Here is a 27,850-nt window from a genome sequence, read left to right as displayed (position 1 = left end):
CTTGTACTTGTCCTCCACTCTTCCTCAGTAACATGTTGGACGCCTTCCGACCTGAGGGTCCCATCTTCCAGCGTCATATCTTTTAGCCTTTTGTTTCTAAAAACAATCAGAGGACCCCAGGAAGTTGATATCATTAAAAGACAGTATTTGCAGCTAGCAACAGTGAATATATAAAGAGAAATATATAAAGATTTGGTTTCAGATGTCTGCATTCTACATGTTGCTATTGGAGCAGTGCCAGAAGAGTCGCCCTGTTTAGTCCCACAAGTGCCCTCCCCATGAATATTGGGTTGACCAGATCGGAGGTCTCCTTTTGCCCCTTGGTGGTGTGGAACTCTGTTGGAAGAGGGTCAGTTTTGGCGAGATACCTGCGTACCTTACAATTGCCTACATAGTGGGTCTGCTTGTATGAGCCACGGTGTGTGCGGGCTGCAGATTTCCAGGGGATTTCTTGCTGCTCTTGTGCGCAAAGAAAATTCTGAGATTGCAATGCCATCCATAGTGCCTTGCCTTCAAGTTTGGGGGATGTATGATAATTTGGATCGGCAGGAAGCACAGCAGGGAATCGAACTCCCAACTGTGGCTCTGCAGCCAGAGAGCTAAGCCACCGAGCGACCCAGCAGTTCAGTAGCCTCCCCTTGTGCCTTCTTTTTGCCCGGAGCTGGAGGCAAAATGCAGTTTCCTTAAGATGCAGAAAGGAGTGTAGAATGAAAACTTCCGAGCGGCTTTGCTCATGCTCATTGTGCAAATGCCACGTATTCTCAGTTCTGCTGCGTGGAAATGTGGGTTTATCTCAGGATGCTAAAAATTTCCTCCGTGCAAAGGTGGCTTTCAGAGATGTACTGAAATCAAGGAACGGAAGAAGTCTGTAAATGAATTTAACGACCACCAAGCTCCAGGAACCAGCCCTGGCCCGGCAGAAATTCTGTTTGCATGATCACCCGAGCTCATGGAAATCATGTCTTCCATGCTGCTTTACAGTCTAGGATGAGGTACGCTAGAAAAACAGAGATGTGCAGGTTTTGGAACTATTCATTCCAAGAACTCCAGTGACTACGCTCCCCCTGGGGAAACCTGGGAGTGTTAGTCCAGAACCAATCGTGCACACCTCTTAATGGGCACCCTCCACCCCGCTGGTTGCTCTTCCTTTTTATTGTGGCTCTTGAAGCATTCTCTTGGGGGGACGGCTGGCCCGGAGTGCCATCCTCTTTGGTTGTGATGAGAATTTTCACTTGTCATAATTTTCAGCAGGTTTGTCTCAAGGCTCAACGTGTGGTGGGTACGTGGGAACAATACTTACCCTGTATAATTTAAAAATTGTAAACCGCCCAGAGAGTGCTTTAAGCACTGTGGGGCGGTGTATGCCGTATTTTTCCGTGTATAAGGCTATACTTTTGTCTAAAATATTTAGACTAAAAATTGAGGGTCGTCTTATACATGGAAGGAAGCTGAGGAGAGAACAAAAACAAGTGGAGGGGAAAGCAGGGATCAAAGCGCTCCTGCAGCGCTTTGATCCCTTTCCCCCTACACTTGCTAAGCCCCACTTATTTTTCTTAATTTTGGATTAGAAAAGTGGGGGGCATCTTATACATGGGGGCATCTTATACGCTTGCATTTTACCTCTCCACATTCTTAAAATGTATGCACTTCTTCAGCTGCATTCTTATTTCACAGAAAGGCACAGTGAACCTCAAAAGCATGCACATTTCTGAGGCGAAGGCACATTTTCTTTCTCAATTCATTACTGGGAGGCGTGATCCAGATAATAAAACAAAAACAAGTGGAGGGGAAAGCAGGGATCAAAGTGATCCTGCAGTGCTCTGATCCTTTCCCCCTTACACTTGCTAAGCCCCACTTAGATTTCTTAATTTTGGATTAGAAAAGTGGGGGGCGTCTTATACATGAGGATGTCTTATAGACGGAAAAATACAGTAAGCAGCACTTCTTTTAATGTGATGTCTTGGGGTTTTATATTTGCCATCCCTCCGTTAAAAGAAAATCTGTAGGAAGCCGCCACGAGAAGACACCTTTTTAAAATTCTGGGCTTGCCCACCTCCTTAACAGCCCCCCCGGGGCCACTTCGCACAACTTCTCTTTTCTGTCCGTTTATCTCACAAAGTTTGCTGAACTCTTGAACAAGGTGGTCTGGAGATTATTTTGGTCTGGATGTGCTTTTAAGAGCGAAAGCTTCTTCCAGACAAGGTATGTTGTCTCCCTGGCAAAGCACCTGAGCAGAGAGTATCGGAGAAATGAAACTTAAAGGCAAGGGAGTGGAGTGAAGACACTATGTCTGCCCGGTGCTAATGCAAGCACAATTTGTGCTATGATGACCTAGGAAGGAGAGAGGGCCATGTTTGCTGGGGGGATTCTGGAAGGTGTCATTTTTAAAAGGGACTTTCTGAAAGTTTGATTGGAGCCCATCTATCTCTGCTTTCTTTCCTGCCTGTCCTACTTTTAGAGCAGAGACAGGTAGAATTAAGACTTGTAAGAATTTGAGTTAATTTTCTTGTTTAAAGTTGATTTTTGAGGTTTCCCAGAGAACCAGAAATGCAATGAGCTGATGGACTTTTTTGCCTGGGAAATCCACTCTTGCTTACTCCCAAGCTTTCTTTGTTCCAGCAATATAATTTAGATTGTATAATTAGATGTGTGAGTCATGCCGCTGAAGAGCTTTTTTCAAACCCAATACAGTGGTGCCCTGCTTAACGATTACCCCGCTCCACGATGAAATCGCTTCACGACAATGTTTTTGCGATCGCTATTGCGATCACAAAATGATGTTTCAAAGGGCTTTTTTCACTTGACGATGATCGGTTCCCTGCTTTGGGAACCGATTTTTCGCTTAACGACGATCAAAACAGCTGACCGTCGGGTTTCAAAATGGCAACCCACTGTTCAGAATGGCTCCCCGCTGTGTTAAGGATGGATTCCTGGCATTACAGGCATCGGAAAATAGCCGCCCTATGGAGGATCTTCACTGGACGCTGAGGTATTTCGCCCATTGGAACACATTGAGCGGTTTTCAGTGCATTTCAGTGGGCTTTTTACTTTCGCTTGACGACAATTTCGCTTAACAGCAATTTTGCTGGAACAGATTATCGTCGTCAGGCGAGGCACCACTGTACAAAGGGACAGGGTGGGAAGTTTAAATCTTCATCTATCTGCTGCAGTTCACTCAGGGATCTACTAGATCCAAGATCTGTTTTCTGGCTTACCTTGCTGTATAATGTGCTTCTGTTAGGGACATGTTTGGCCGTTCCTTTCTTGTTTTGTGTTATCGGCTGGCTAAAACCAGCCTTTTAAGAAACATTGGTAGTGTTGACTACAAATGTAGTTTTAAACCATATTTATTTATTTCCCTGATTTTAAAAATATATATATTTTACATTTTGAGAATGTGCTTAATTTTTCTATTATTGCAAATCATACTGGGCACTCCATGGAGATACCTCTAGAGACGTTGTGTAGAAACAGTAAACAACGAGTTTTCTGTAATTAAGCGTTCAAGTCTGTACACGTCTGCTCCGAAGCTTAAGGGGAGATACTTCTGGATTAACGACATATTGATTTTTAATTTAAGAAGAGGTGGAATTTTTTTAAAAAATTTCTGGTCCCACCTGCAAAATTTGAAACCTAGTTCAAGGTGACAGAGTTTCATTTTTTGAAAGTCTGTTTCTGAAGCGGACTGTTTGCTCGATGAAGTGGGATGATGAGTTTTGAAATAACACAGTCCCCTCTTTATTGGCTGGGCTTCAGTTTACCTTGGCCTCAGACTTTAAAGTACAGGGTTAGGTTGTTCCGGGTCTATTAACACTCGTCAGATTTAAGCAGCTTATTTGTCCAGAATGGCTGCGTACACTGGCTCCAGTTCTTTTTGGACTGTGTGTGGCCCATAATCCATCTTAATTTGACTGTGCTAATTAGGGTTTTTGGAATGGGGCCCAAAACACCTGAACGGTTGCTTCACTCCACAGTGGATGTGACTGAAATCGAATTGATTTAAATCATGATTTACAACTTTTGGGGGGAAATGGATTTTTAAAAAACAGTTTAAATTTTTTAAAAAATTAATTTTTTATTAAAATATTTTTTTATTTTTTTAAAAAAAATTAAATTTATTTGTACTTAAAAAAAACAATTGATTTTTGTCCACTCTGCTTCTCTGATCTGAATGGAGTTAAATAGTGATATTGGACAGTGGCATGGGCGATCCAGATTTTTGGTCTGTTCAGGCTGTCTTGATAGGGCAAGACATTTGAAGAAGGGGTTTTGAAGCTCCACGGGAGATTTCTTGCTTCTTGGCGAGAGCGAGACAAGGGGTGTTTTTTACCCCCTCGCCTTGCTTTTCATATGGTGTGCCAGTCACCTCTGAAACGTAATTGTCGGTTTAGAAATTTTAATGCCTGAATTGGAATCACCAAGAACTAGAGACCTCGGGGGGGGGGGATTAGAAGCGTTTGTTGGTTACAGTTGGCATTTATCCCAATTAAGGGTTAATTCCAGAATGAGACCAAATAATCAAAGACAATCGTATTAAAATTCGTCTTGAGTACAAGTCTTAATGGTTGCAATAATTCCAGGCAAATTCAGTTTGTCTGTTTCTAGCAACTTTATTTCTCTACTTTGCTCCCTGGATTCCATAGGTGCAAATATACTTCAGGATTGTTGCAAAACACAAATGTGTTACATAGAAAATGGTAGGTACCTAGGCTTAAAACATATGAAAACTGGATTTAAGTTGTCAGCAAATACGTAAGTCAGAAAATACAGTTCAATTGTAAGCTTTTAGCTGCAAAAGTCCAGACAAGAACTTTAGTCATATCTAAATCAAAAATAAAGGAGCTTGTTTAAAAGGTGCATTTAAAAACATGTGAAAGAGAATGCATGTTCCACAAGATCACAGTTCTGAAGAACAGAAAGCTTGGTAACTGTCAGTACAGTGGTGCCCCGCTTAACGATTACCCCACTCCACGACAAAATCACTTCACGATAATGTTTTTGCGATCGCAAAACAATGTTAAATATGAAAAAACCGCTTGACGATTGGTTCCCTGCTTAATGGCGATCAGAAAACAGCTGATCATCGGGTTTCAAAATGGCTCCCCGCTGTGTTAAGGACGGATTCCTCACATTATAGGCACCAGAAAATGGCCACCCTATGGAGGATCTTCGCTGGACGATGAGGTATTTCACCCATTGGAACGCAGTAACCGGTTTTTAATGCATTCTAATGTGTGTTTTTTACTTTCGCTTGACGACAATTTCGTTGTACAGCAATTTTGCTGGAACGGATTATCGTCGTCAAGTGAGGCACCATTGTATTCTTTAGCATTACTTCCTAAGAGCTTTGTGGTACTGTGGCTAAACTGCAGTACTGCAGCCGAAACTCTGCTCACGATCTGAGCAATCGCGATCTGAACCCAGTGGGGCTCAGTTAGCTGGCTCAGGGTTTAACTCAGTCTCCCATCCTTTCAAGGTCATTAAATTTAAGTACCCAGCCTGCTGGGGACGGGGTGTGTGTGCAATGTGTAGCTTGCAGAATTAAATTGAAAACCACCCAGATAGAGCTTTAACCACTATGGGGTGGTCTATAAGCAGCAAATTTTGCTTTTTGCATTACTCGAAAAGCATATTGAAAATACCAAAGCTTTTAAAAGTAAACAAATATAAAGTAGAAAGTATTACCTAGCCTCTAAGCATATTATTAGACACACACACACACAAACACACACAGAGAGAAAAATACCTTCTCATCCAGCCAAGCCAGTTAAAGTCTATGGAGGAAATTCCATGGTTGATTTTCTGGTACCATTGCTGCTCTGCCCCATGATACCCACAACACATACAGGATGATGTTCATATGATGATGTCTTCCTTTACTAAGTACAGTGGTGCCTCACTTAACGAGAGCACTGTTTAACAATGAATCCGCATAGCGATGCGTTTTTTTTTTGCGATCGCTAATGCAATCGCATTGCAATGTTTTAGGTGGCAAAACATCGCATTGCGATGATTGGTAAGCATTTCGCTTACCGATCTTCGCATTGCGATGTTTAGAAAACAGCTGATCGGTGGTTCCAAAATGGCCGCCAGGTGCAGAAAATGGCCCCCGGCAGTGTTTTCGCCCCCTGCCCTCGCTTACCGAGGCGGCGAAAATGGCGGCTGGATGGAGAATCTTCGCTTACCGGTGAGTTTCCCCTCCCATAGGAACACATTAAACGGAGTTTAATGCGTTCCTATGGGGTTTTACGTTCCGTATAGCGATGTTTCTGGATAGCGACGTTAATCCTGGAACGGATCAATGTCACTATGCAGGGCACCACTGTATCCTATTCATATTTATATTTGTTCAGATCTTCCTGATTTGTGAACAATCTATTCTGTAGAAAGCGCGCCGGTTACAGGCATCTAATGTTCTAAGGAATTATTCTCCTGATCCAATTTCTCATTATTTTTGTGTTTTCAGGTGTCTGCAAACTTATATTTGGCTGACTGCCGCTATGGTGATAAACATAGTCGTTGGGACTTAGCTTCCTGCAGGTCATGTGACACCCCCCCCCCAGACCTTGTATTTCTGTGCTTTTGAGACTCCAGAGTTCGAATTCATTGCTAAAATGTTATGAGTGCCGGTAGGGTGTACCACTGAACTGACAATACACCTTATATTTCATATTTTCCACATCTGAACAATTCCATTCATCTGTTGTTGGCTATAATCGTATCTCTGTATACAAATTATAACAAAAACTTTCGTTCCGTTGCCAAGAGACGTTTACACTTCATTGACCTTGCTCTCGGGCAAGCTGGAAGTAGCCTGCTTGTTTTGAAAACAACTAAGTTGAAATTACAAGTTTCACTTTTAAAGAACTTCATTCCTACAACTCCGTAACCAATTTTTTAACACCTATGCTGACGTTTCAAACTTTGACTTAATAACCTTCCCTGTGACATGCAAAACATGCTTACAGGCACGAGGCAGGATAGCTGGTCTTTTTAAAAGGCCCAGATATGCTGTCTGATGTTTCTAAGCTTTGTAAGTCCAGGCATCAAGAATCAGCCATAGCTGTTTTGCTCAAGTTGTGTCATTTATGCAGTTTTGCTGTGCAGAAAATCGTCCTTCTGCCAAGAGTATAACATGAAACAGGATAGCTCACCCAGTGACTTATGTAGAGATCCTTACCCCACTTGCAAGGGGAAGACAAGTGAGGATTTATAACTCTAGGCCGAAATCCTGTAAACAACAATAGTATATATAGAGCATGGTAAAAGGGAAAAAACAGAAAAATATATTTTATATGTATCACCAAAACTGGCCACTAGAGGGCAGCAGAGACCATACTATATATCCTTCATGAATAAGTATTCATAGCACGGTCTCTCTGGCTCCCATTAGTGGCTGCTTCTGGTAATACATGTAAAAAAATTCAGGATTTTTTCTTTTAATGTTTTTAATATTTTCAGACTTTGGATAAGTGGATCATTGAGTAATGATCATTTGGATAAGGGGGTGCTTCTGTATACCTAAACATATAAGCTATCCCTAAATCTATACTTACGTCTATCCAGCAATTCCAGAATTACATGGGCAAGAGCAGGCATACAGTGGTTTTCCCTGTGCAGCAGCTTATGATCACTTATGGTGTAGAGGACCTGTTGGAAAGGAACACTTGTATGATCAGCTTTCTGGGATCACCTAAGTGAACAGGATTCTGGCCCTGGCGAGTACCAGGTGCTGGAAGAGAGAGCTTCTTGGAGAGAAGATGGGATATAAACATAACAGTTAAAAACATAATACATTCTGTATGGTGTGCAGCATCAACCTGTCTTACTCAGTCTGGAGGCTTGCCAGGTGTGTTGGAATACAGCCTTGTTGCTCCCAGCCTGCACAGTCAATGTGATCGGACACACCAGTGTAAACCCATTTGGGCAGGGCAATCCTCATTCAATATATTATTTTTGTTCCTGTCTATTATCAGTTCTTTGATACTTAAATAGATGTGGTCTGGGCGGTGGTGTTTGGGTGCAGGTATAATATCCAGTTGAATTTGGAACTGAGGAAAGGTTAACTGTAGGTGAGCAGACAGGAAGTGGATTTAGGGATGGGGTTTTGGATTTCTGGGACTATAAATCCCATAATTCTCCATTCTGGGAGTCCTACCTGACGGACACCTAAATGTTGCTCACCTGGGAGAAAGGCCTCAATTGGGCGGCTTTAAAACTTTACTAGGCCTAGGTCCTAACTTTCTGTTCATAAAGAAAACTGCCAGCGGGCACTGGGGCAGGAATAGGAAGCTTGAGTATAGAGCCTATGCTTAGCTTTTTACACACCTTCCTTTTGATGCTTTTCTCCCATGTAAGCCACATTCAGGTGTCAGTAAGGTGTGAGTCTGAAGATAGAACTCCCAGAATGGGGAATTATGAGATTTGTAGTCGGAAGAGTTCTGAAAGACCCATCCCTGGTGGTGTTATCCTTTCACTGATCCAAGCTAGCTTTGTTCCCTCCCCGAACTTGGAAAAGAAGCTGTTTTGGATTGCAGTTCCCCAAATCCTCCCAACTACATGGCCCCTCTGGATTCTGGAGGTTGTAGTCCCTCCAAAAAGCTTCCTAACCCGTTCTGTTTGCTCCCAAATGAGATTTCTTCCTGAATCACCGCAGACGTTTTTGTAGGATTGTCACTCTTGAAGTTGAATGCTTAGCCAATTAATTGTAGAGTTTTAGTTGGATTAATTATTGCATAAACTGGCTCGGGGTTGGGAGCAGCAGTTTTAAGAGGAGAGCCCCCGAACGGCTTTCGAGAGGCTGCTTTTAGCAAATGTTCAGCCGCACGAATAGGAAGCAGTCTCCGCCGGCATGCGAGTAAACACAGCTGGTTCAACTTTATTATGGGTTAGTCAACCAAAAGTTATTGTTATGCTCTTGAAGAGACAGACTCCCGTCTGCTGATTTCTCAGGATCATTTCGCTGGGCTGAGCCTGTCCGATATTTACTGCATCCCTGTGAGTCACTCTATCGACTGCCTGTTTTCTAGAAACATCTGTTTTGTGGTCTTCCTCCACCCAGTTTTCAAAGTGTCAGCGTTCGGGGTCAGATGGACTTTTCTGACTCATTAGGTGCTCACGAGGGATTTTCGTGTCTCTTTCAACAACAAACAGAACTTCAGACTTTTGGGTTTGAAGAATGACTCAACTTGGTTTCGGTCTTTTTTTACTTCTCTCTTTATTTCTGTCTTCTCCTGATCCTCCTCTTCTTCCTGGCTGTGAGGGTTCTGTTACAAGGGCTGTCGATACTTCTAATAAAGGACGAGTCGGTGGTGAAAAGTCAAACGGTTCCGTATTTATTGCAACATCAACATGAGGGGGAAGGGGATTCAAAAAGGGGTTTAACGTTTCATGCAACTCTGCGCTCGGCTTCAGCGGTGTCCACAGACTGTTTATAAAAGGGTTGGTATTCTCCAAATTCCATGGTCCTGTTAAAGGCTTCACAACACCGGGAATGGGGTTCACTTCTTCCTCTAACATGATCAAGGGAATGGTTTCTTCATCCCCGCTCCAGTCCCCCCAAGACGACCCTTCTCCATCGCCGGCCAACCATGCTCCGGGAAACCCCCCAACTTCTGCAGTTCGGCCATATGCCGTGCTTTCTTTCTTTCTAGCTCACGGGCGACTGCCTCTCGTTCCTCCCTTAGCTTACGCCTCCATTCCTTGGTTTCCGTTTCTCCCCAGTATGAAGGGCGAGGCTTTAGCCCTAATTGCCTCCTCTTCTCAGCCTCCTCTTGTGGGACCCGCACCTGTTCCCACTTGTGGGTCCATGGATCCTCCATCCATATCCATTCCCAACCGCCCGGGATCTCCTCTCTCTTTTCCCTTTTATCGGCAACTGCCGCCTCAATCTCCTCCCCCCTCCTTCCCGCCAAAGTTCCTCCAGGTCCAGGGTTCAGGCTTAATTCCTTCATGACAGGCACCAGGTCACTGGTATCTACCCCTTTGCTCTTGGTAGGGGGTTTGGAAAACTCTTTACCCCAGTCAGGGGTCTCCACTCCCTTCTCTTCCTGATGCGGTGGTGTAGGAGGTGGGGATGTTTGTGTGTGTTGGGCCCTCGACGGGAGCGTCGGCACTCCTACCAAGGCCTCCATCTTGGGGGCCTCACACTGGCATTCAGAATTTTATTATTATTATTTTTTTGGGGGGGGGACTATTGCAGTCAGTGTGTAGAGGGTGGCACCCATGACTGGCTGGAGGATTCTGGGAGCTGTAGTTGCGAAGAGTAGAATGTCCAAGCCCAGAGAGTAAAGTTAAGAAGCGACGTGACCTAATGGGGACATAGCCGTGTGGAAGGTTTGGGGCTCGGTGGCGAAGGAGCTGGAGAAGAGGGCGAGAAAAATGGTTCGTGTTTGGGATGCGAGCAGGAAATAGTTTTGGTAGGTTCACCGATGGGGGTTCCTGAGCAAAGTGGGGTTAAGAAAGCCATAATGATCAGCCAGACCCCTGGATAAGAAATCCCTTCTTCTCCTATTCCAGTTTCTGTGGTTATGTACCATCAATACATTTCTGATTTACGGTGACTTTCACCTAACGACCTCTGGAAAGTGTGATCCTCAACAGGCTCTTACAATTTCAAGGCTGTGGCTTCCTTTAAGGGAGTCCATCTATCTCACATTCAGTGTTCCTCCAGATTTTGGTGACGTGGCTAACAATCGTGTTGCTCCATGTTGATCACAGCTCTGATTGCTTTATTTTCTTTCTGATTGTCTTATGTTCTCATCCTGTATCCAAAATAACTTCCGCTTAGTAATTTTTGCATCTGGAGAGAGGGTTTAAGCTTGATTCACTCTGGCATTCGCTTTATTTATCCTCCTGTCAGTCCGTGGCATTCGTAAAGCTCTCACATTTTGAATGAATCTTTTTTTCCCCACATCGGCTTTCTTTGCTCTCTGGCTTTCTTATCTGTACGTGGCCAGGATCACAATCTTGTTGATCTTCGCCTTGGTTCCGGTGATTTATCTTGACTCTTAAGGATCTTTTTTGGTTTCTTCATGGCTGCCCTTCCAAGTCCGAGTCATTTTATTTATTTATTATTTATTTATCGTATTTTATTAGCTTTATACCCCGCCCATCTAAACCAAATTTCTACTCTGTTTTCTGATTCTATGGCTGCAGAGCCCATTTTGGCTGGTGATTGGACCGTGCTATAGAAACTCTTTAAAATGTTGAGGATCTTTGTTATCCTTAAAATTATGCAATTTCTGGTAGGGTTGTTTTTTCTTTTTTCATGTTCAACTGTAATCCTGCTTTTGCTCCAAATCCTAGAATTCTCCAGCCAGGGTGACTCCCAAGAAAATTGGATCTGTTTCTACAACAGGCCAGCCTACACAGTAACCCTTCCTGTTATAGCAGCCTGCCATGCGATATTATCTGTTATGAACCCTAATAGGGCTTTCAAGATAACTGAGACATGTAAGGATTGGTTTTACGAGGTCCATCCTTTTCCTGTGAGTTTGCAGGGATTTGAATCTAAGACTTCAGAGTCCCTAGCCCATCGCTTTGTCCACTACACCACTAAAAACTGTTCTGGGTGGGTTTTACAGTGTGGTTTTGGGCGGGGGGGGGTTGTTTCTGTGCTGTGTTGTTTTGTTTTTTGGTGGGGTTTTTTTGCAGCCCCAGTGCCTTGCAATGGAGCTTGCTCCTTTGTTTAGTATTTTTTTTTCAGTCCGAGCGCCTTTTGGTGTTTTTTTTCAGCCCCAGTGACGGAGCTTGCTTTCCTGTTTATGTATTTATTTTTTCAAAGCTCCAGCAATGGAGCTTGCTTTCCTGTTTATTTATTTATTTTTAAAGCCCCAGTGCCTTCTGATTGGGCTTGCTGTGTGCTTTATTTATTTATTTATTTATTTATATTTTTTGCCGGAGGGAAATGGTGCTTTGACTTACGACCATTTCGAGTTACGTCCATCTTCTGGAACAGATTATGGTCATAAGTAGAGGCACCACTGTATCATTATTCCATATCAATAAACAATCAGTAGTGGGGTCTTTCATAAAACTAAAGGGTCTTAATGGCCCACTTAAAACATAACGGCTTCTTGACCCTGGGAAAACCCACTCCCACAAAGGGACTTGTGGGGATTGCAGCTGGTCTCAAGCGCGGAATGGTGACAGATGATGATTCTCAGAAAATCTCTTTCAAGTGCCCATATTAGTGCCTGTCTTCTAATATAGCAGGGCCCCCGTATCTGCAGAATCAGTATCCACTGATTCACTTATCCACAGTTGGAAAATAATTAAAAATATCAAAAGAAAAATCCTAGAAATAGATATTTCTAAAGGTGAAGCTACCAAAACTGGCCACGAGAGGGAGCCAGAGACCATGTTATTAAATTTTTGTTTGCTATTATCCACGTTTTTCAACTTCCACAGGCAGGTTTGGAACCGATCTCCATGGATACGGGGGGGGGGCTGTAGTTAGTCTGCAGCTCCTATCCTTGCTTGTCCGGTGCCTGGGCTCATGACGACACGTTCAGTTGGTACGGGATCGGATTATCCCTCATCTGGCCTCCTTGTTGTTCAGCAAAGCCTTCCTCAACCATTTGTCTTCCAGACATTTTAAATTACAAACCCTGCCATAACTGGCCTCTTCTCCCCATGCCAGCTGGGACTGATGGGAGTTGTAGTACAAAGCCCCTGTGATGAGTCTCAGCTAGAATGTGGCTTAAATGGCTGCCGGCTCTTTATTTTAACCCCTCCTACAGGCTGGGAACTGCCGCCAAGATCTCCTTACCTCTCCCAGAGAACAGAGGAGGTGCGTCAGTTCTGCCGAAGGAGACAGCGGGGGGGGGGGGGGACACCGTTCCAGTTAAGCCATTATGGTTGGCAATGTTGGGAGCTCATAGGGCGTCCGGGATCCGATGTCACACGTTCAGCAGCTCCAAAAGCACAGCCCTTTGTCCTAATCGCTGGACGACTTAAAATTTTGGTTTGTCAATTCTAGGTAAATCTCGAGGGCTGCTGAGAACGGGGACCCTGAATCCCTCTGGGTGCCCCTCCATCCACGTCGGGAGGAATATTGTTTCTCAGACTTCTTGGACACGATGCCGCAGCTGAACGGGATGGTCCCTGGCTTGCTGGAGCCCCTCCTAGACCAGGTGGTGCTTCACCTGGCCTGTTCGAAGTGCGCCCAACCGGAAAACGAGACCACCTACCGGCTGAAGGAGGTGGAGCACCCGTGTGTGATGGAGATCCTCCTGGCCAGGTGCAAAGAGAGTCAGCGGAGGAAGGTGTGGCGGAAGATCGCCAGGAGGCCAGTCTTCCCCAACCCAGCCCACTACGACGTCTGCAGGTATTACGTTGCGGGCTCAGGTTGCGCCAAGCACCGGAACCGTTGCACCTTCGCTTGGAGCCCGGAAGAGGTCGTTGTGTGGACGTTTGAGCGGGAGAAGGGCCTGGAGAGGCACGTCCTGAAGACGCTGCTGCGCCAGCTTCAGACCGGCCGCTTCGCCAACGGGGTCTCCAAGCTGCCGGATGCCAGCGCCTCGGAGCAAATCCTGAGCGAGTTCGGAGGCCATTTCCGGGAGATCTGCAAAAGCTGTTTTTATCAGACCCCGCAACGGATTTGCGCGAGGAACTCCTCGCCGGCGTGCGAGGGCCACTGGAGCCCACTTTTGACCCACGTGGTTCAAGACGGGAAGATGAAGGAGCAGTACACCGAAATCCGGCCCTGTCCGGCCGGCCTGAAGAAGTTCCAGTTTTGCCGATACATCTCGGCGGGAAGACCGTGCCGGCATAAGGCGAGTCGGTGCTACTTTGCTCACAGCGACGTGGAGCGGGCGGTCTGGGAGGCCGAGCAGAACCGGGGGTTGGCGCGCATCGACCTCCTGCGCCCATTGGCGGATGGTCAGGTGGGAGAGGCGAACCCGGACCCCCAAATCTGCTTCTACTGCCGGGTGTGCCTGGTGACTTGCAACTCCCAGGAGAGCTTCGAGAATCACTGTTCCTCTGTGGAGCACGCGCAGCTGGTCTCCTCGGATGTCATGACCGAGTGGAAGCATCGTGCCCCTCCGTACGACTCGAAGACCTTCTCTCTTTGCAGCCGGTAAGCAGGGCCCTTTCACGAACCCATCCATCCTTCTGTATGCATGTCAACCTTTTGACTTTTGGAGACCCTTTCTAGGCTGCTGAGTGCTCAAAAGCAAAGGATTCATCGCTTCCCTCTTTTGTGACACTCAGTTTGTGGCTACAGTGGCCCCTGCCCTGATGGGTTGTCTTGGTTTGCTTTGGTCTGGATGTTTAAAAAGATAGGGATGTGGTGGCGCTGCGGGTTAAACCGCAGAAGCCTCTGTGCTGCAAGGTCAGAAGACCAGCCATCGTAAGATTGAATCCAGCTCCTGCCAACCTAGCTGTTTGAAAGCATATAAAAATGGGGGTAGATAAATAGGGACCACCTCAGTGGGAAGGTAACAGCGTTCCGTGTCTAGTCACACCGGCCACGTGACCACGGAAACTGTCTTCAGACAAACGCTGGCTCTACGACTTGGAAACAGGGATGAGCACTGTGCCCTAGAGTTGGACACGACTGGACCAAATGTCAAGGGAAACCTTTACCTTATAAAGCCAGCTCACCAGTCTTTTGCTGTGTCAGAGAGCAGGGCTGAGCCACAGAGGGAGAGGGTGCCTCTGTGACCAAAAGGTGGCAGAATTTAATCTCTCTCTTGGGGGGAGGTGAAAAATCAGCTCTTTTTGAAATGGACCTTAAAAGTCAAAAAACAAGACGCGCATCATAGGCTGCCTCCCTAGAAGCGTTGTGAACCATGGAAACAAGGTGTATGAAAGGCATGCATCTTGTTTGTGGTGGAAAATAGCACTTCCCGGGGTACAGGCAACCTCTGGGAGAAGGAGCATGTGTTAGAAATGGCTCCTTTTTCAGTGAAAAAGATAAGGGGAGGGATGGCTTGAATTTTGGTGGGGGGAGGCGGGCAGTGGCAGCAGTTGGGGGCCACGTCCCTCTTAAAGGGTCCCCAAGAAGCTCAGTCTTGGGGGGGGAAGCAGGTTGACAAAATGAAGGGGAAAGGCTCTGCAGTTAGAGACTGGCTTGAACCCTAATGGCGGTGGTCAGCCAGGGAAATCGGCTGTTTTTTTTTTTCCTGAGTTCACCCGGTCTCCTCCATCTTCTTGGAATGATAGCTGTGGCTTGGTTTCCTCCCTGTAGAGCGGACATCTGTGAGTATGGGCAGGATTGTACCAAAGCCCATTCTCCTGAAGAGCTGGAAGAGTGGATCCAGAGGGCCAAAGCGGCAGAGAAAAACAGGAGGTTTGCGAAGCAGGACGGCCTTCTGGCTTACCAGGACCGGCTTATTGCTGAATACCAAGAAAGCCGCAATGAAGTCTTAATTGTAAGTTGTTGGTTGCTAGGAGAAGCTGTGGGCTGTAAGGAGAAAAATTCTGTGATCTCGCTCCACGTCTCATTTCTCTACAGCTAAAGGCGCTTCTAGGAAAGCTTATAAGCTTTGCATAAAGGCAGTAACCCTCCTGTGGTCTTTGTGTCCTCAGCTGTGTATAGACAGCTACACCTCTACTGTTCATGGAAGTTCTATTCAGCTATGCCAGCTGATAAGGCCGGGATAGACCAAAGCTTAGAAAGAATAACTTCTTCTGGCAGTGACGTCCGGAATTTCCCAACTAGCGTGGCTAATCAGACTTGTAGTCCGAAACAGATCAATTTATAGGTCCAAATTTCTGTTTGAGCTGCTCATGCCTGAAACCTGGATCTGTAGAGGAAAAAAAAACTTGTTTTGCTTAAGGTCATCCTACCATGGCTGGGCTCCCCCGAAGTCCCCTTTAAGAAAGAGAGAATGGCACCCTCTGCTCACAATACTAGGTATCCCATGCTTCAGCCTCCTGCCCTCTCCTCCTGCCTCTTTTGTGCTTCCAACGGCTACTCAAGGTTGTGCTCACTTACTCCGCTGTGTTGTGCCCCCGTGCTGTTGGCACTGTTCCCACCCACCATGGGCTATCTGATCATCCCGTCTGCCTGCCAGGAATGCCCAAGGTATGTGCCCACCTCCCCAGTGTGATCTCTCCTCTGCTTCCCCAGTGCGCCTTGCATTTCCTGCTGGTATTTCCACTGTTTAGGATTCAGTCCGTATACCCACGACAATCGTTTCCTAATACCTCGCACTGCTGGCTGTTGCTGTGCACTCTTATTTGTTTGGCCCAGTCACTGGGAAGGTGTCGGAGACCACAAGGAAATCCTTTTCTAAAATGTTTTCCCTGTTTGTGTTTTTTAAAAGAAGAAAATAACGACTATATAGTATTCATGTGGACTGTAACCGGAATTCCGGATACCCACAAATACCAAATTTTTAAGATTCCAAATCCAAATTCTGAATCTGAATGTGGGTGCTAGGGCACATCCCAAATTATAACCCCCCCAAAGCCATACACCCCCATCTCTCTGCTTGTCCTCCTGCCACTCCTGTGTTGCTTCTCTCTCCAGATTTCCGAGGAAGTGGAGGGTGTGAACGTCACCTGCGCTCAGCCGCTCCGGGTCCATTCGGAGGACAAGAAGATGCAGCACTGCTGGGTTTTCACAGTCCATTCCCAGGTGAGCTTGTGGGGGAAGAGAGATGCTGGAGACCGTCACACACAGAGACTTAACGTGGTCAATTTGAACCATACCTGCCTGCGTCGAGGATGATTGGGCTCTCGACAGTTGTGTGATAGGCCTTCTTCCTTTCCTCCTTCCCTGGCTTAGGGGGAGGGTGCAGGGTGGCCAGAAGGGAGATAGAGGAAAACTGGCAGGTCTCCGGGTGAGCTGCAGGGGAGGAGAGAAGCCTTCAGAATGGGCAACATCTTAAGGTCTGGGGCTTGCACATCTTCCTTGGATTTCTTTGGGGTTTCCCCACGCTCAGATACCCCAAAACTTAACTTGCGCCCGTGTGTGCCCACTGGGGATATGGGGAACCATTTTCCCATGGGAATTGACCTGAGTCCTCATGGGCTCCACTTCCAGTATTCCAAAACCCCTTTGCCTTTTGGGGTTTAAAACTGGTGGGATGTGGGGGGACGTCATGGGGACGGGTGGGCCTTAGGGCTCATCACAGCTCCTCTTCTGCCAATCCTGGTGTGGTTGATAGGAAGTACCATATTTTTCCGTGTATAAGAGTATACTTTTGTCTAAAATCTTTAGAGTAAAAATTGAGGGTCGTCTTATACACAGAAGTAAGCTGCGGAGAGAACAAAAACAAGTGAAGGGGAAAGCAGGGATCAAAGCAATTCTGTAGCGCTTTGATCCCTTTCCCCCTACACTTGCTAAGCCCCACTTAGATTTCTTAATTTTGGATTAGAAAATGGGGGGGCGTCTTATACACAGAAAATACGGTACTTTATGGCCTGTGTTGCTTTCTTCCAATTTCAGAAGCCGTTGGCCCACGTGGCTCTGCTGAGGCGGGTCCCCGGGGCGGCCTTTTTCCTCGCCCTGGACGGGCACAGCCGGAGTCTTACCTACGCCTCGGGAAAGAGGTTCAGGACTCGGCAGGCCTCTCCGCCGGCCGTGGAGGTGGAGGTGTGCATGGAGTGCCACACCTTTGGGGTTTACGAGCAGTGGGTGGTGTTCGATTTTGGCACCCGCCCGGTGTTGGTCCGGAAGCTCCAGGCCAGGGTGGGCCAGAAGCAGACCTCCTGGCACGTGGATCCAGCAGCACAGACGACCGGGGACAGCCACTTTGTGGACTTTGAACGCTGGCATAGCGGCAACCGGGTGGTGGTGCCCAGCGTGGAACGTACTGGCAAGGAGGTGGAGCTGCTGGCCAAATATAAGGCCCCTTCTCTCTCGCTGGCTTTCCGGAGAGGCGCCGAGGGCAAACCCATCGCCCGCTTGAACTACCGGGAGGAGATGCACAACTTCCTGTTCAGAGAGGAGGAAGCACAGCAGGCTTTGATTGCCAGGTGAGAGCACACCTGCGACTGCAATGGCATCCGAAGGATGACGCTTCAGGTTGCGTCACCTAGAGTGGACCCAATCCTGTTTGATTTGAGGAGCTAAAAGGGACGTGGTGGTGCTGCGGGTTAAACCACAGAAGTCTCTGTGCTGTAAGGTCAGAAGACCTGCTGTTGTAAGATCGAATCCACGTGACGGAGGGAGCGCCCGTCGCTTGCCCCAGCTCCTGCCAACCTAGCCATTCGAAAGCATGTAAAAATGCGAGTAGATAAATAGGGACCACCACGGTGGGAGGGCCATGGCATTCCGTGTCTAGTCGAGCTGGCCACGTGACCACGGAAACTGTCTACGGACAAATGCTGGCTCTACGGCTTGGAGACGGGGATGAGCACCGTGCCCTAGAGTCGGACACGTCCAGACTAAATGTCAAAGGGAACCTCAGGAGCTAAGCAGGGTCAGTTCTAATTAGGACTTGCATAAGAGGTGATTAAGGCAGCCCAGGAGTTTCCAGATAGGACTAGGCTAGGAAAGACTCCTGCCTAAAGCCCTAGCAAACACTGTCAGTCAAAGTTGATACAATTAGTCTTGAGGACTAGTCTTCTTCTGTGTCAGGTAGCCTTCCTATCTTCCCCCTTCAGAGGCAGCTGCGAATTGGAATGTATTTCTCATCCTTGTTAGAAATCTCTGTCCCACTTCTGTTTTTCTCCCCCCCCCTCAAATACAGCTTTTTAGCACCAGTAAGAGGTACTCATTGTTCTAGTGGGGAGCAGTGGGCTGTAGTGGTTAGGAAGGCAGGTTAGGGTTGGGAGGCAGTCAGGTCCAAACCCCATGAAGCTAAGTGACTGTGGCCAAGGGGCTATGGCCCAGTGGGTCCCAAAACTGGTGTTCCAAGTCTTCTTGGACTGGCCACTCTTAGAGGTCTTCGGTGGTATTGCCAAAGGTCAGGGCTTCTGGATGCGGTTGGCCAAGATCTCTTTGACAAACCAAGTTTGAGACCTGCTGTTCCAGCCCAATTTGCATGCTTAGAAGCAGGGAAGAAAAGTGGGGAGATGTGACACTCCACTCATCTGCTGTTCCCTCCCACTTTGGACAGTGTTGGCTAAGGTTCGCGGGAGTGGTAGCCCTAACCACTTCTGGAAGGCCACAGATTATCCATTCCTGTAGGTTTATACTCGAAAGAAGGAAGGAGAGGAGGGTTTCCAGTGAGTCCTGGTTCTTTCTTGGGCCACCTTCCCATGGTGGGTGGTTGGAACAAACGAATAGGATCTAAAATAGCAGCGTGGTTTATTGTATTTTTTAAATATATATATTTTTTCTTTAAAGAATATAAAATGCACACAAAGAAAATAAAAAATGAACATAAAAAACTTCACACATACAGACTTAACACAAAGTGCTCCGTGGTTTATATTGAGAGAACCAACGCTTCTCTTTAATGAATACATCGTCCGTAAAAGTTCCCCAAATACCTCTTAAATATATTTTTGTTTGTCAAACTCTTTATAAACCTAACATTGCATGTTAGTTCATCCCTAATAGCAATATTTCTTTATTCCGTTCGTTTCACTGAAATTCGTGCTTTAATTTCCAATTTTTCGCTATAGTTAATCTTGCTGCAGATACACAGTTTGTTACCAACTCTTTTACTGTCCAGTTCTGTTGTTCCTTATCAAAGGTTAAGAATGCTGCTCTTCTTGGGGGGTAAACTCTGCCTTTAAGGGCAAGCTCTCATTCATGCCTTCAAAAACCCGTTCCCCAAATTTCATTTCATTGGTTTGGTTTAGATCTCTTTCTGCCTTTGAAGGAGAGGCGCTCGATTCTTTTAGAATGGAGACAACGTCATCCAGAGTCTGGGTAGCTGCCAGACGACGGTGGTGCAGGCTAAAGCAGAATATACATCAGAAGAACCTCGGCAGGGCAGAGTACAGTGGTGCCTCGCTATAGCGATTCGCAAAACAGTGATTCCTATGGGGGAATTTCGCTGGACAATGTTTGGTCCCTGCTTCTCAAACCGATTTTCTCTAGACGATTTTGACAGCTCCCGCCGCGCTCGCAAAACGGGTGTTTTTGGGACCTAAGCTTCGCAAGACAGCTATTTAAACAGCTGATCGGCGGTTCGCAAAGCGGCTTTTCTATGGCCGACGATTCTTCCCCGTTGGAACGCATTAAATACGTTTCAATGCATTCCAATAGGGAAATGCTTTTCGCTAGACAATGGTTTCGCTAAACAGCGATTTCAGTGGAACGGATTATCATCGTCTAGCGAGGCACCACTGTATAGAGCGCAAGGGGGGACCAGGTGCAGCCAGAGGTTTCCCACTCATTGCCCAGAGCTTTGCTGTGTTGCAGGAGGTTTGCTTGGAGGCGTTTTATCTTGACACTGAACACAGTGTGGTTCTTTCTTTTTCCTGCCTTGTTTCCTGGGCATTCCACCTCGTCCTTCCTTGATCCCCCTCCCGGTTCTGATACAGGCTCAACTTGCAAGTGGTCCTGTCCCTTCAGCAGATGATGGAGATGCCTTCCCGGGAGATGAAATTTGCTCTCCAAGGGGAGCTGTATGCTCACGCCCCCACCCCTTACTCTCTGACTCCCGACTCCAAAGAAGGCTACCTCTTGCACCGATCGGTCAGCACCGCCTTCCTGGCTCCCGATCCTCCCACAGATAACCGTGTCTTTGAGGTCTCGGTGGAGAACAAGGCCATCACGGAGAGGAGCATCTGGCTTCTCCTTCCTCGGCGCTGTTGTTTTGAGCTGGGCCTCCAAGCCGGCACGTCCCTCAAGGCGGAGGTCCAGTTTCAGACTGACCAGCTCGAATTCCGCAAGTGGCACCACGCCGTTGACCAGCTTTGCGACGAGCGGCTGGTCCTCCCCGACGTGGCCGCCTGCTCCGTCCCACAGCCTCTCGGTCAGGGCCCGCTGCTGCAAGGCGGGAACGTCAAGCAGAACCAAGCCGTCACCTTCATCACCGGTCAGGCGTCTGGAGTCCGGCAGGTGCCCCCTCTCTTGATCTACGGGCCTTTTGGAACGGGGAAGACCTTTACCTTAGCCAAGGCTACCTTAGAGATCATCAAGCAGCCTGGAAAGCGAGTTCTGATCTGCACCCACACAAACAGGTCAGTGGGAGGTTCGGCCTGTTTGCAGGGTCTCGCTTTTGTTGCTTTGAAGGGGACCTGTTTTGGGTTGCCTGCAAAGATGGGTTGAGGGGGTCAGGGTCCCTCTGGGCATTCTCTGCCCACAACAGTTCCAGGAAACAGACCCAACCGTCCTCAACACATCTGATTGTGTCCGATTTCAGAAGGTAAGCAGGGTCTGGCCCCGGTTAGTACCCTGGGTGAGGGAACACCAGGGATCTCTACTTAAGTTTGTTGTTGCGGTCAAGTTGGAACTGACTTATAAGAACCCTAAAAGGGCTTTCGGTGAGGTAGGTGAGATATTTAAGGAGTGGTTTTACTAGTTACACACACACACACACACACACACACACACACACACACACACACACACACACACACACACACACACACACACACACACACACACACACACACACACACACACACACACACACACACACACACACACACACACACACACACACACACACACACACACACACACACACACGAGTTTCCATGGCTGACAAATTTGAACTCCGCCCCCATGTCCTGCGTCCATCACTCTATCCACTAACACCACAGAGAGTATCCTTAGTTAGGGTTAGGAAAGGAATATTGCCTCAAACCCCAGAGAGCTGTTGCCAGTCAGAGCCTGGCAGTAATGATCTAATGACAAACCAAGGGCCTCGCCGTAGTGCAAGGCATCTTCCTGCGTTCGCAGCACAGCAGATACTCATTATTCATGGGAATTGTACACCCCCCAACAACATATGGAGAGCTATATGTTTCTCACCCCTTTGAGGTATGAGAAGAAGTAGGAGGATGCAGGAAGATGATGGGCTGTAAATCTCTTAGTGTTCAATGAATGAAACTCATTTTTTCTGTGTATAGAACAATAGGAACAAAACATGTTTTCAGTTTCAGTCCAGAATCCTCTGCCACCACTTGTTCTCTTGATAACAATAATGCAGTAACCCCATTCTTCTCACACAGCGCTGCTGATATCTACATCCGTGAGTACTTCCATGATTACATCACAGCTGGGCATCCTGAGGCCATCCCGCTACGGCTGATGTACCCACGCCGATCGCCCAAATCGACCGACCCCATCACGCTTCGCTACTGCTGCCTGACCCCAAACCGGGATTCCTTCCGTCTCCCCACCAGGGAAGAAATGGACCGGTACCACATCATTATCTCCACCTCCATGGTCTTGGTGGAGTTTGACTTGAACCCTGGCTATTTCAGTCACATCTTGATTGACGAAGCCGCCCAGATGTTGGAATGCGAAGCGCTGGTCCCCCTCTCTCTTGCCACGTTGGAGACCCGGATCATCCTGGCGGGAGATCACATGCAGGTCACCCCGAAACTCTTCTCCTTGAGGGAGGAAGAGCAGTCGGCCGACCACACCATCCTCACCCGCCTCTTCCAGTACTACAAGAAGGAGAAACATGAGGTGGCCCTGAAGAGCCGGATCATCTTCAACGAGAACTACCGCTCGACGGCCAGCATCATCGACTTTGTCTCCAGGCATTTCTACACCGGCAAAGGGGATGCCATCCATGCCAAGGGCCACGTTCCCCCTCATCCCGAGATCCATCCTCTCATGTTCTGCCATGTGGCTGGCACTGCAGAACGGGACTTCTCGATGACCTCTTGGTACAACAACCTGGAGATGCTGCAGGTCAAGGAGAAGATTCAGGAGATGCTCCAGAGGTGGCCGGACGAATGGGGAGTACCGGAACCTAAGAAAATCTGTGTCGTCTCCTATGGCATGCAGGTAGGGGGGCAAGGAGGCTGGGTTTACAGGGTTGGGGGTGTCTATTCTTCTTGCCCTCCCCCCAATCCCTCATATGATTCTCACGATTCCTGATGGCTGCCTTAGAGGCAGAAATTCAGCTTAGCGGTGTCTGTGCATTGACGAGAGACAGCAAGTTCTTTTCAAAGAGACGAGTGCAAGCCCCATGAAAAAGGAAAGGTTTTTTTTGCGACTTAACTTACCCGCCTTCATCTGTTGGCACCAGGTGTTGACTCTTAGACAAGAGCTGAGGAAGAGCCGCTTGGGAGATGTGATGGTGGAGACCTACGAGAATCTGCCAGGTAAATATATCCGCTCGAGGGACCGGTGTGGCTCTTGTGGGTGGATTGCCAAGTACTAGCTGCAGTTGTTTCAGCAGCAGATGAGATGGGGGGGGGGGTTGTGCTATTCTGTCATCACTGGTCTCCAGACGGGCGTGCTCCCGGTGTGTTTGCAATGGCAAACCTCCTAGCCTCCAGCCCAGGACAGATGTTTTTGTTTTGTTTTGTTTTTTTGGTAGTCCTGCCCATCGGCCGAGAGCAGCTTGGGAAGTCAGTGTGGTGGCCAGCAGTTAGGCTCACTGTGGAGCCCTGGGACCCGTCGCCTTTTGAAAAGGACCTTTTCTATGCCCTTCTCTTATCTGGGCCCTGTTTAACTGAAAATGCTGTGTGCCATGCCCCCATCGCCCTCCATGCGGCGTGCAGGGGGCACCTAGTAGAACCTAGACGATGGAGGCCTTACAAAGGCTTAGGGCTCAGCTTTCCCTTTATGATGGAGGCTCTTAGGGAGGTACACACAGCATCCTCCGTTCTTCAGCCCCAGCATCCTGACAGGACTGGCCCTTCCAAAATTGCAGTGTGGGGGGGTCCCCTTCTCAAGTCTTTTTCTTCTTTTAAACAGGGAGAGAGTTCCGCATTATTATCATCAGCACCGTCCACACCAGGGAAAGCTTGAACCTTGTCAACTCCTCCAACCTGGACTTCTTCAACGAGGGGCGGGTATTGAACACCATCATGACGAGGGCCCAGTCTCAGGTCATCGCTGTCGGGGACGCGATGGCTTTATGTTCCTACGGACGATGCAGCAAGGTCTGGAAGAGCTTCATCAAGGGGTGCATTGAACACCGAGCGGTGTCTCCCGAAACCTTGACCTTGGAGGAGATAAAACAGGCGGTGTGTGACCGGGCTGACTGGAACAAGGAGAGGGCTGAGATTGAGGAAGACGAGAGCGACACAGACTCCTGGCTGTCCGACGTGGAGAGTTTGAACATTGAAGACCCAATATTGCAGGAACTTCTGGACGAGAGCAAAGACGTGGTGGTGACGGTCTCAGAAGAAGGGCTGTTGAATGTGAAGTCTGAGGTCCCTGCTCCTGGAAGGAGCAGGTGGGAGTATGTCAGCTACTCGCCCCAAACCATGAGGGAATATCTGCGCATGCACCCCAGCATGTACAAGCGCTGTGAGCTCATCAAGGAAGGGTTTGACCGAGCTTCGGCCTTCTCTCTGGACGATTTCCCTTCCCTGCACATCCATATCAAAGGCCGGGTTCACTGCGGGACGGCGTTTACCGGCGACCAAGTCTTGGTAGAGATTCTACAGCACAAGACCACCCCGGAGGGAAACCTCCATGGGAAAGTGGTGGGTGTCTTGAAGGAGGCAGAGCGAAACCGCGTCTTTGTTTGCACGGTGGATGAGTACGACCTGCGGGTGATGATACCCGTCGATCGCACGGTCACCAAAATCTTCGTGCCTGGCCTGAAAGACGAAACAAACGTGATTCCCGTCCGAAGCGTAGACGCAGCGGGGAAGTTCAGGTTGAAGATGCGCAAGAAGTTAAAGCAAGAAGACCGGAAGAAATACCTCTTCGTGGTCCAAGTCATCAAGTGGCGGGAGGGGTTCTATTACCCTTTGGGGATTGTGACAGATGTCCTTCCGGTGGCTTCCACGCTCGAGGAAGGATTGCGAATCCTGGACCAAGAGTATTGTCTCTCCAGGGAATACCCGGCTTCGGTGAACAAGGAGGTGTCCGCGTTCATCTCCAAGAAGGCTCCGGTGATGGGTGAACGGAAAGACCACCGGGCTTTCCCAACTTTCACCATAGACCCCCAGGGATCTAAAGATCTGGATGATGCCATCAGCGTCAGAGACCTGGGTAAGGCGTATGAGATTGGCATCCACATTGCTGACGTAGCCTCTGCGGTCCCGAAAGGCAGTGCCCTGGATTCGGAGGCCAAGAACCGGGGCGCCACCTATTACACCCCTGGGAAGGAGCCAGTGTGTATGCTCCCTCCTCAGCTCAGCCAGGACCACTGCAGCCTCCTCCCTCAGAAAGATCGCCACGTGATCTCGCTTCTGGTCTTGGTGGATAAAAAGACGGACAAGATGGTCGACGTCGCCTTTGCTGCATCCACCATCCGCTCGGATCGGCAGCTCAGTTACGAGGAAGCGGAGAGTGTGATTAAGAATTACTACAAAGTTGAGGGGCCGGTGCTGCGCTTCGACACTCTGGAGGACTGTGTGGCGACTGCCTATCATTTCTCCCGAGTCCACCGGATGGCCAGGCTTCAGGAGGACTGTTATTATGACCAGCTGGACGAAGAGACTCCTCTGGGGAAGAGAGGCTCCCACCAAATGGTCGAGGAATTTATGATCCTCTTCAACAGTTCTTTGGGGGAGCTGCTCACCCGCGAGGATCGAACTAGGAATTTGACCCCTCTACGTTGCCAAATGGAGCCCAACCCACCGCAGTTGTGTCAGATGAGGGAGAAATACAGAGACATCATCCCTCAGTCCACCCACCTCATGCACCATCTGGGGCCTTCAGCCGCTATGGCCCCTGTGGGGAGGAGCAGTCAGTTTGCTCTCCTGACGTTGCTGTGGGATCTTCTGAAGTCCGCGGCCAGGGCGCATGATATTCCGACGATACTCGACCTGGTCACCACGGATGACATCCACCCCAAGCTGGCCCCTGTCAACCTGGAATTTCGTAAGCTTCTGGGCCGCTCTTATTTCCTGCGCTCCAACTCTTCCATGGAGTCCAAAATGGGCCATTATTCCTTGCATGTCGATGTTTACACCTGGGCCACCTCCCCCATCCGGCGCTACCTTGACCTTGTGGTCCAGAGGCACCTCCTTTCTCTGATCTTAAAGAGACCTGTGCAATATTCCCCTACGGACATTGAATCCATTTGCCGGGAATTCAACCGGAAGAATGGCTTGGCGAACGCCTATGAGAAACGGTCCCGATCCTTGGAGATGGCCGTGAAGTTGAAGGGTCAGGTCCAGCAGAAGATTGCGTTTGTAATGAACGTCGAAGGGGTGGCCAACAACTTCAAGATCTTGTTTCCACTGAACAAGGAGACCCTTCCCGATCTTCTGCTCGTCAACTACAGAGCTCTACAGCTGGTGGTGCAGCCGTTCTTCGAAAGGGAGCGGGAGAGCATAAAGTTGGTATGGAAGAGGAGGATCTATTCCATGACAACCCTAAAGGACTGCACTGTGAAGTCATCGGAGGTTTGGGATAGGAGCGTCACCCTCCTCAGCGCGGAAGCCTGGTCCAACATTCTTGCTGCAATCAGGAACCAAGAGTACGAGGAGATGTGCTCTCTCCTCCAGGAGGACCATCATCTCCAAAGGAGAAGCATGGGGAAGATGGTGAGGAGCAGGTGCTCACACTATGTAGAGGTGACTCTGGAACTCAGTGCCGGCAGTGTCTTGTGCGTTCAGCTGACGACGGATCTCCAGAGGGGCTTCCTGGTCCCTTTTGTGCAGTTGTGGACCGTCGCCTCCGGCTTCGATGTGTGTCTGGAGCATTCCGAGAAGCCCATAAACTGCTTCTCCAGGTATGCCACCCTGGCGCCCAAGAAGACTTACAGGAATGCTTCTGATTATCGCAAAATCTGGCTCCCTCTTTCCGATATGGAAGCAGCGTCGTGTGCCGTGGCCGAGAACGACTCCATCATCTTGCACGACGTGGCGATTGTCTGGGAGAAGAAACGGACCAGTAAAGGGCATCTCCTGGGGACCTTCTCGTTCACGAAAGCGTTCTTAAAGGAGTGTGCCATTGAACTGGACTTCAGCTACTGCTACCTGTGCATCCGCCTTTCGGGCTTGAAAGTGGATCGGTCCTTGAGCGGCGTGGAGTCCCTCAGCCACAGCCTCCAACAGCTCAGCCTGGCCAAGGAAAAGGCAGAGGCCAGCAAATTCACAGTGGATCCAGACACCTACACTTGGGTAGCCCATGGATGCACTGAGCAGTCGGGGGAAGGAAAGGAGAAATCTGACCCGCGTGGTGAAATCATGGTGCATTTCTACATCCATAGCATGTCCATGGAAAAGATTCCTGTTGAGGTCACCCAGCCGTCTTCCAGGTTCACTGTGGAGCTGATCCCGAGGCTGCTGCCTGATGTGTAAGTCTGGTGTGCTCAAAAACCATTTTGGTGTTTCCTGCGCCATCTTTCCCCCTTTCTCGGTCATTGTTCTCCTTGCAGAACGCATAAGTCCGGAACAGGGAGCCTGCCGTCTGTTGGCTCACATGCTTCCCCTTTCCTGCAGCCCCGAGGGTGATCTCCTAAGTAGAGATGGGCGCGAACCAACGAACCAGCAGTTCGTGCCAGTTTGTTCTTCGGCCGCCCGCCAGAGAAGGCGGGGCTGGGAAGCATCCAATCAGCTGTCAGGCTAAAGAATGCACTGACACAGACTGCTGGCTCTGCAGTTCATGCTCCTCTCTTCTCCTAAGCCTTTGCTTTTTGTTTGATGCCTATGTCCTCGAGAACCATAAAACTGCAGAGCTATCAGGGACCTAGAGGATCATCAGGTCCGACCCCTGCTGAAACAGGAAAAATCCACAGCTAAAGCATTTCTGAGGGATGTGGTGGCGCTGTGGGTTAAACCGCAGAAGCCTGTGCTGCAGGATCAGAAGACCAAGCAGTCGTAAGATCGAATCCACGTGACGGAGTGAGCGCCCGTCGCTTGTCCCAGCTCCCGCCAACCTAGCAGTTCACAAGCATGC

The 27,850-nt window shown here is 48.5% G+C and overlaps 1 protein-coding gene across 1 annotated transcript in view; it reads left to right on the top strand.

Moving 5' to 3' along the window:
• The window catches only part of HELZ2 (helicase with zinc finger 2), a 45,334-nt gene that overhangs the window by 6,184 nt on the left and 11,300 nt on the right, over positions 1-27,850 (top strand). The window contains exons 2-9 of the mRNA XM_072996670.2: positions 12,983-14,083; positions 15,197-15,380; positions 16,484-16,591; positions 17,405-17,934; positions 20,398-21,039; positions 22,036-22,822; positions 23,067-23,142; positions 23,741-27,248. Of these exons, the coding sequence (XP_072852771.2) occupies positions 13,083-14,083; positions 15,197-15,380; positions 16,484-16,591; positions 17,405-17,934; positions 20,398-21,039; positions 22,036-22,822; positions 23,067-23,142; positions 23,741-27,248 (6,836 nt within the window). The 5' untranslated portion in view covers positions 12,983-13,082. The remainder of the gene's footprint in view (positions 1-12,982; positions 14,084-15,196; positions 15,381-16,483; positions 16,592-17,404; positions 17,935-20,397; positions 21,040-22,035; positions 22,823-23,066; positions 23,143-23,740; positions 27,249-27,850) is intronic.

The sequence above is a fragment of the Pogona vitticeps genome, chromosome 4 (genome assembly GCF_051106095.1).
Source record: "Pogona vitticeps strain Pit_001003342236 chromosome 4, PviZW2.1, whole genome shotgun sequence".
NCBI classification, from domain to species: domain Eukaryota; kingdom Metazoa; phylum Chordata; class Lepidosauria; order Squamata; family Agamidae; genus Pogona; species Pogona vitticeps.
The sequence above is the reverse complement of the archived record's forward strand: the minus strand, read 5'-3'. Positions and strand labels throughout refer to the sequence as shown.